The sequence below is a fragment of the Myotis davidii genome, unplaced genomic scaffold (assembly GCF_000327345.1).
Source record: "Myotis davidii unplaced genomic scaffold, ASM32734v1 scaffold571, whole genome shotgun sequence".
In the NCBI taxonomy this organism is placed as follows: Eukaryota; Metazoa; Chordata; class Mammalia; order Chiroptera; family Vespertilionidae; genus Myotis; species Myotis davidii.
In genome coordinates, this window is record NW_006283136.1 from 1,959,332 (window position 1) to 1,968,330 (window position 8,999).

Here is an 8,999-nt window from a genome sequence, read left to right on the forward strand (position 1 = left end):
CTGCCAGAGGGATGTCTGACTGCCAGCTTAGGCCCAATCGCCCAGGGAGGGGGCGTAAGCCAGCAGGGTGTCACCCCTGAGGGGTCCCAGACTGTGAGAGGGCACAGGCTGGGCTGAGGGACCCCCTGCCCCCTCCCCACGAGTGCACAAATGTTTGTGCACCGGGCCTCTAGTATACTAATAAAAGAGAAACATGCAAATTGGTGTCACTCTGCTACACCCACCAGCCAATCAGTGTCCATGCAAATTAACCCAACAAAGATGGCGGTTAATTTGCATACACAGGCTTGGAGTGAAGACTGAAGACTGAAGTCTGAAGAGGCTTGGCTTCTCCGCTGTAGCCGGACCAAAGGCCTGGGTCCCGGGTACTGGAGGAAAACCGGTGCCAGCAGCCAGCGGAAGGAAGGCCAATTGCGTGAATCTTTGTGCAACGGGCTTCTAATATATATAACCAAGAAGTTCACATATCAGTGGAAATATAAAAGATTGTAATGGCTATAAGTAAAGATATGGAGGAGACGTTTTATAACTATATAGGCATGACATTTTAATTTTTAATCAGTTTCATTGATATATAATTAAAATATAATAAAATTCATTAATTTTCAGAGTAGTTAGATGAGTTTTGTCAATACATGTAGTTGTGTAATTACCAGCAGAATCTAGATTTAGAACATTTTGATTCCCTCAAAAAGTTTCCTATGTCCCTTATATTAATCCCCTCTTCCATTCCCAGCCCTTGGCAACCATGGATCTGCTTTCTGTCACTAGTTTTACTTTTTCTAGAATTTCATATAAACAGAATCATACAGTGAGTGGTCTTTGTTTCTGGCTTCTTTCACTTAGCATACTACTATTGAGATTTATCCATGTTGTTGCATGTATCTGCAGTTTTTTGCTTTTTTATTGCCTAGTGGTACTCAATTGTATGGACATACCACAATTTATCTATTCACACTGATGAGCATCTGAGTTCTCATTTTTTTCCTTTCATTTTTTAAAATTTATTTTTATTGATTTCAGAGAGGCAGGGGGAGGGAGATAGAAACATCAATGATGAGAGAGAATCATTGATTGGCTGCCTCCTGCACGCCCCCTACTGGGAATTGAGCCTACAACTTGGGCATGTGCCCTTGACCAGAATCAAACCTGGGACCTTTCAGTCCTCAGGCCGACACTCTAGCCACCGACTAGAGTTCCTTTCATTTTTAATTGATTTTTTCTTATGGTAAAATATATGTAACGAAGTTTATTTTAACCATTTTAAAGTATACAGTTCAGTGGCATTAATTACATTTCACAATGCTGTGTAACTATCACCACTACCTATTTCCAAAAATTTCCATAACCCTAAACAATAACTCTGTAACCACTAAACAGTAACTTCCCATTCCCCACTCCCTACAATCCTTGGTGATCTCTAATCTTTCTAGTTTTATGAGTTTGCCTATTCTGTATATTTCATATATATATATATATATATATATATACACACACAATTATGTATTTCATTATCCATTTTCTTTATTCATTCATCTCTCAATGGATGGATTTTTCAATATTGATGCTCATAATTTACCTGAAAAAGTCTGGCTTATTTCATTTTTCAAAGTTCATTCAAGTTTTAGCATGTAACAGAACTGCATTCCTTTTTATGGCTGAATAATATAGTTATTCATGTATGTATATACACATTCATCCGTTGGTGGACACTTAGGATGTTTTCATATTTCTAATTTTTAGTTATGAATAAAGCTGCTATGGACATTCAAGTACTAGTCTCTATGTGGACAGATGTTTTCATTCCTCTTGGATAAATATGTAGAAGTGGAATTACGTGATCATTCGGTAAGTGAATGTTTAACCTTATAAGAAACTGCCAAGTTTATTTCCCAAGTGGTGGTACCATTTGCATTCTTAGCAGGTCTCTCTGGGCGTTCCAGTTGCTCCACATCCTCACTGACACTTGGTATAGTCCAACTTTTCAACTATCACAATTCCAGTGGGTGTGTAGTAGGATCTTATTTTGGTTTTAATTTGCATTTTCCTGTGTTAATCATGTTGGATATCTTTTCATGTTCTTAGTTGTCATTTATATATATATATATTTTTTTTGTGAGATGAAACAAAGTATCTATTCAAATCTTTTCCCCATTTTTTAATCATTGTTTGTCTTCTTATTATAGAGTTTTAGATACACGTCCTTTGTCAAATGTTATGTATTCACATTCCCATACATATTCACAAAATGTATATTGTATTTTCTCCCAGCCTGTGGTTCGCTTCTTCATGTCCTTAATGATGTCTTTTGAAGGGCAACATTTAAAAAAATGTTTTTATTGATTTCAGAGAGAGAAGGGTAGGGGGAGAGAGAGATAGAAACATTGATGTGAATAGATCAATTTGGTATATCCATACGATTGAATACTAGTAGGCAATAAAAAACAAAAAACCTCAATAGTATTATGCTAAGTGAAAGAAGCCAGAAACAAAGACTACTCATTGTATGATAGAATGAGGAGAATGTGTGTATGAGTTGAAGTTTGCAGAAAATGGAGCAATTAAACCCTATCCATTGGGGGATCTTTATAAGAGGCTGAGTTTTTAAGCACGTACCTTGGTTCTTCTGTCCGACACTGGGAGGTGAAGTATCTGTGTCTGTCTTACCCACCCCATGCTCTCAGTAGCAGAGCTACCATGACCCTCCTCCCTTCGTTCCAGGACACTGTGCTCTCCCTGCAGGATGGCATGCTCAAGGACCTGCTCCCGCATCCTGGGGCTGAGCCTCGGGACTACAGCCCTGTTTGCTGCTGGGGCCAACACGGTGCTCCTCTTTCCTAACTGGGATGTGACCTACCTGTTGAGGGGCCTCATTGGCAAGCATGCCATGCTGGGCTCTGGGCTCTGGGGAGGAGGCCTCATGGTAAGTGTCCTGGGTTCTCTGAGCGAGAACTCCCAAAGTGCCCCCCAGGGATGAAGCAGGGAGGTGAAGGGGGAGGAGTATTTTGATTCCTTGCAAATGAGTTTGATCTAACAAGCTGGTCTGGAGTCTATAGCAACTCCAAAGGATAGAAGAGTCTAGGACAGTGGTTATCAACCTGTGGGTCGCGACCCCTTTGGGGGGTCGAACGACACTTTCACAGGGATTGCCTTAAGAACATCGGAAAACACATATATAATTACATATTGTTTTTGTGATTAATCACTATGCTTTAATTATGTTCAATTCGTAACAATGAAAATACATCCTGCATATCAGATATTTACATTACGATTCATAACAGTAGCAAAATTACAGTTATGAAGTAGCAATGAAAATAATTTTATGGTTGGGGGTCACCACAACATGAGGAACTGTATTAAAGGGTCGTGGCATCAGGAAGGTTGAGAACCACTGGTCTAGGAAGACTTGCTGGATTTTGGACTAGGCATACTGGGTGTGAACGTTGCCATCAACAGAGTCAGGGCAGGCTAGTCATCCCAAACTGGGCCCTGACAGGCAAATCCAAACCCTCTGGGAAAGAGGATAATCAAGTCCACGGGAGGTGCCCAACCACGCTGGTGCAACAGCCACAGGTGGCGGCAAGAAGTGTCCATTACCCAGTCTCGTCCTAACGCTCTTCCTCCTCTCCCAGGTACTCACTGCAGCCACCCTCATCTCCTTGATGGGCTGGCGGTACGGCTGCTTCAGTAAGAGTGGGCCCTGCCGAAGCGTAAGCACCAGACTTCACTCTTCTAATACCTAGAATGTCCCCACATCCCATTACTTCAGAGGCCGAGGGGTAAAAAGGCAATTTTGGTCTTGGGGTTGGAAGTCAGGTCCTGATCATGCCCCTTAATCACCCTAAGCTCTTGGGCGAGTGGCTTAACTTTTCTGAGCCTCAGGCCCTCATCTGTAAAATGGGGGTGAACAGAATCAAGTCAATGACCCTGTTATTTAACTAACCATGAATGTTGTAATGAACCCTGAATGTTGTAATGAACCAGAAATGTCTATACAAATGTGAGAACTGTTGTTATTAATTTTTTACCTTATTGAACAACAGGAACATGAGTGATGTACATTGCAATCATGTTGTTTTATAACTTTAATATATTTTTATTGATTTCAGAGAGGAAATTGAGAGGTAGAGAGAGAGATAGAAACATCAATGATGAGAGAGAGAGAATCATTGATTGGCTGCCTCCTGCACGCCCCTTACTGGGGATCGAGCCCGCAACCCGGGCATGTGCCCTTGACTGGAATTGAACCTGGGACTCTTTCAGTCCATAGGCTGACACTCTATCCACTGAACCAAACCAGCTACAGCAGTGGTTGGCAAACTCATTAGTCACAGAGCCAAAAAAAAATACAACACCCATGTCCTAATTTAATATGACCGCAAAGGGTTAAAAGGGAATTAATTGCCCTAATTCAGTGGTCTGCAAACTCATTAGTCAGCAGAGCCAAATATCAACAGTACACGATTGAAATTTCTTTTGAGAGCCGAATTTTTTAAACTATTTGGGTAGGTACATTGTTATTAACTTAATTAGGATACTCCTAAGCTGGCCTTTGCTAAAAACGTCCTCAGTCTGATTGAGGTACGTTCGCTGAGGTCGACCCCTTCCAACTCTCCCATCCACACTCGTCTTGTATACTTGTTTCGTCTATCTCCTTTCCAAAAACCGACTTCTGTGCATGGGCCATGAAGTTTCAGTCGCACTGTACGTGCTCGCCCGCACATGGTATTTTGTGGAAGAGCCACACTCAAGGGGCCAAAGAGCCGCATGTGGCTCACGAGCCACGGTTTGCCGACCACTGAGCTAGGGCGTAATCATGTGTTTTTGAAAGAAAATTTCTTGCCTATTTTGTTTAAATTTTTCTGTGAGCTGGAAGGTTCTCCAGAGATCATCTAAAGACTAGATTCTAGTCTAACCTCTCCATTTTACAGATAATGAAACTGAGGCCCAAATACATTTGCACTTTATTAATCACAGTAGCATCTATATTTATTTGAAAACTCTGTTTTCTTACACATTATGTTGCCTATTCATTCTCAGACACGTGGATTGGTGTCCTCCTTACGGTAACCCCACAGCCTACTTTGGTATCTGCCACCCTGATAGTGGGAACCCCCTGATTCAGAATTACATGCGAAAGAATTAAATATAAGCACCCACACATTTCACTCACTGTTCTCAGTCACATCTGTTTTCCCCTAAGGGGATGGTTCTCAGGTTGAGCTACACCAGAACCCTCGCAAGGTCTGTTAAAACACCAGTTGCTGGGGCCCCCCCTGCACCCCTCTCCCCGCCCGCCTGCGCCCCCTTACATTCTGTCATTTGCTCAATATTTATTGACAGGTTCAGGGATATAGGGGTGGGAGTGGGGGGAAGAAGACCCACTCCAGTTCTCAACAGTTCATGGAAGCAAAGTCCCCCCCTGAGTTTCTGATTCAGTAGGCCTAGGGTGGAGAGGGGAATTTTGCATTGCTAACAAGTTTCCAGGTGAGGTGATTGACGCTGCTGGGACAGGGACCACATTTTGAGAATTACTGTCCTAGGCTTACATCAGAGTAATTAATCTTGAATCTTTTAACTTAGAGTCAAAGCTTACCACGCACCTGGCCCTGCCTGGGTAGCTCGGTTGATTAGAGCATCGTCCTGATACACCAAGGCTGTGGGTTTGATCTCAGGTCAGGGTATATACAAGAATGAACCAATTAGTGCATAAATAAGTGGAACAATATAAATCTCTCTCTCTCTCTGTCTCTGTCTGTCTGTCTCTCTCTCTTCCCCCTCCCCTCCCTCCCTCCCTCCCTCCCTCCCTTACCTTCTCTCAAATTGATAATAACAAACAAACAAAACCTTTCTCTGTGCCCTCCCAAGCTTCAAACCAGCTTGACATCAGTGGGGAAATTACTATGATTCTGTATAAAAACTATTTATACGTGTGTTTTGTAATTTTAAAATAAGTATTCTTTGGAAAGGAGAATAAAATATCTAGTATCCTGGGAAAGAAGACAATTTGGAAGCGAGCTAAAATCCTGCCATAAAATAAGCTCATTGCTCTCTTTGGGAGGGGAGAGCCGTGTACAGACGGGAAAAGGACAGTGACAGACTGGTGTCATTTCAGAGTCGACTGCTGTCTGTCTGTTTCTCTTCTCCTCTGTCCCTGACTCCCTCCTTCCCTGCTTTCTCCCTCCCTCCCTCCCTTTCATGCTTGATTTGAACAAGACTGGAGTCAGGGATGGGATGGGAGAAAATACAGCTTTGCCTTAAAAGAGTCAGAAGAGGGCAAACGACAAGCCGACTCTTTCACACAGAGGCTGAATGACGGTGTGTGAAACACTGAAAGGCGTGAAAGAGCAACACTGATCAGGTGCCTCCTATACTGATCAATGCCTCAACCGGGGATCCAACCTGCAGCCCAGGTGTGTGCCCTGACCGGGAATTGAGCCCACAGTGGGTGTTCAGGACGATGCTCCAGCCAATTGAACCACACCGGTCAGGGCTGAGCTTAAAAGCTGTTGATGCCAACCTGTTGAGACGGTCCGAGGGCCTGCGGACACAGGCAGATCCAGGCTCAAGTGCCAGTGTGCCCCCTTCTCAGTTCTTTCTCTTCCACCCCTTCCTAGCTCCACCCTGTGACCCCTCAGCAGCCTCCCTTCCTTGGTCAAGCTTGAAAGGAGGTGCCCCGGGTGGGAGTGACCCCGTGTGATATCATGGAGACAGCCTGAGCACCAGAGAAGTTTCCAGGTGGCCCCACACAATAATTGAGGTTAGACTAGAGCGACCTCCACTCCGGTCCCTTCCATTCTCTCTAAAATTAATGGAAAAAATATCCTCCACTGAGGACTAACAAAAAGAAAAGAAACAGTGAGTCTAAGTTAGGGTCGTGACTTGGGCTGTGCTCAAGGTGGGGTCACTGGAGAGGGTGACGTAAGGGTCCGGTGACGTAAGTGGACCTCTATGGGTCTTAGGTTTCATGTCAGTTTATTTTAAAAATCTGACAACTCTCCCATCCACAGTCGTCCTGAGTGACCTCAATGTCACCTAGTCACGACCCCAACTCAGACTCACTGTTTCTTTTCTTTTTTGTTAGTCCTCAATGGAGGATATTTTTTCCATTAATTTTAGAGAGAGTGGAAGGGACCGGAGAGGGGGAGAGAGGAGAGAGAGAGGGAGAGAGAGAGAGAGAGAGAGAGATGAGAGAGCCACATCAAGTGGTTGCCTCCCACACATGTTCCTCCAACCAGGGAGGGGAACCCGCATCCCAGGTACATGGCTTTGACTGGAATTGAACCCGCTACCCTCCGCTTGGCGGCTGATGCTCTAACCGCGATCCATGCCAGCCAGGGCTCACTATTTTTTCTCTCCCTCTGCAGATGCTCGCTGCTCTATTATCAAGTGGCCTGGCTTTGCTGGGAGCCTTGATTTGCTTTATTACTTCTGGAGTAGCCCTGAAAGATGGTCCATTTTGCATGTTCGATGTCTCATCCTTCAACCAGACGCAAGCTTGGAAATATGGTTACCCATTCAAAGACCTAAGACCTATTATTTTTTTTGTTAATCCTCACCCCAGTATGTTTTCCCATTGATTTTTTGGGAGGGGAGAAGGAGAGTGGGAGAGAAAGAGAGAGAGAAAAAGAGAGAGACTACGAACCCCTTTTGGTGATGCATTCTAGCATCTCACTCCTCTGATGCTCCAACATTGCAAATGCAGCAACAATAGTCACCCTCAAGAATGAGTCTGGGCTTGTGACCTGAGCTGGGGGAGGTCCTGGCTGTCTGTTGAGGTTGCTTATTTGGCATTTCTTACTTGTTCCTCAACCCCGTCTCTTTATTTGTGGGAACAGGAATTATTTATATGACCATTCCCTCTGGAACTCGGTCTGCCTGGAGCCTTTGAAAGCTGTCATGTGGCACGTGTCCTTCTTCTCTGCTCTCCTGTGCATCAGCCTCCTCCAGGTTCTCCTGGTGGTCACTCACTTCTTCAACGCCTTCCTGGGCCTTTTCTGCAGCCTCTGTGAGAAGCCATAGGCAATGCCACTTCACGGACACGGCTTTCATCAGAAACTGCCTTGAATCCTTTCCGCAACTAGGGTGTATGGGTATCAAGCACAAACAGACTTCCCTTTTAGGTATTCCTGTGGTAATTATAGCAATAATAATTCCTTGAAAGTATGTTGCATGGTATTATGCATTTTAAATCACATTGTAAACTGCATGACATATTAATAGAAGGAATAATTGCCATTTTTATTGTGTAAGAACTTAGTCCATCAAATGTCCTCCAGCCATGATCTCATTTCAGTTTAACAACCCCATAAAAGTTGCCACATGTAACCCACAGAGAAGTTAAGGCTCCTACAGGGTAATGGACTTGCTTTCCCAGAGTACTCAGTTAGGTTCAGGTAAAGTCAGTACTGGAGCCCCTATCTTCTAAATTCATCAGTAGTTATGGACTAAACTGTATTCCCCCCCCCCCGCCCCCCAACTCACAGGTTGAAGCCCTAACCCCCAATGTGACTTTATTTGGAGATAGGACCTTTACGGAGCTAATTAAGGTTAAACAAGGTCATAAGGGAAGGACTCTAATCCAGGAGGACTGACATTCTTATAAGAGATCTCTCTCTACACAAGCACCAGAGAAAAGGACATGGAGGACATAGCTAGAAGGTTGCCAACTGCAAGCCAAGGAGAAAGGTCTCAGATACCAACCTTGTTAGCACCTTGATCTTGGACTCGCAGCCTCCAGAAAATAAATTTCTGTTCTTAAAGCTACCCAGTCTGTGGTATTTTGTTACAGTGCCCTGAGCTGGTTAACCCCCCAGTGTTCTTTTCACTAGCGTCAGGGCAGTTCAGTAAGTGGTATACACTGAGCATTCACTGTGTGCCTGACATTCCCGGCTGTGCATGCGGTCAGAGGTCTGATGCTCACTAGCTGTGTATCTTTGGACTTCTATGGGCCTCAGGGTTCATGTCAGTTTATTTTAAAAATATTTTTTATTAAT

General features: G+C 43.9%; 1 protein-coding gene across 1 annotated transcript; it reads left to right on the forward strand.

Annotated features, from left to right (window-relative positions):
• The first annotated feature begins 1,749 nt into the window (after positions 1-1,749).
• On the forward strand, positions 1,750-8,730 carry TM4SF19 (transmembrane 4 L six family member 19). Its single transcript, XM_015562519.1, has 5 exons — positions 1,750-1,848; positions 2,722-2,923; positions 3,636-3,713; positions 7,371-7,538; positions 7,840-8,730. Exons 2-5 carry the CDS (start codon positions 2,744-2,746, stop codon positions 8,023-8,025), a joined length of 612 nt encoding a protein of 203 aa, XP_015418005.1. The 5' UTR covers positions 1,750-1,848; positions 2,722-2,743; the 3' UTR covers positions 8,026-8,730.
• The last annotated feature ends 269 nt before the right edge of the window (positions 8,731-8,999 follow it).

What these genes read in the sequence shown, in the direction of transcription:
- TM4SF19 (XM_015562519.1), top strand. Translation starts at nt 2,744, where the DNA reads ATGGCATGCTCAAGGACCTGCTCCCGCATCCTGGGGCTGAGCCTCGGG. An exon ending in TCTGGGGAGGAGGCCTCATG is followed by an intron (nt 2,924 to 3,635) that starts GTAAGTGTCCTG and finishes CTCCTCTCCCAG; the next exon opens with GTACTCACTGCAGCCACCCT. An exon ending in AGAGTGGGCCCTGCCGAAGC is followed by an intron (nt 3,714 to 7,370) that starts GTAAGCACCAGA and finishes CTCCCTCTGCAG; the next exon opens with ATGCTCGCTGCTCTATTATC.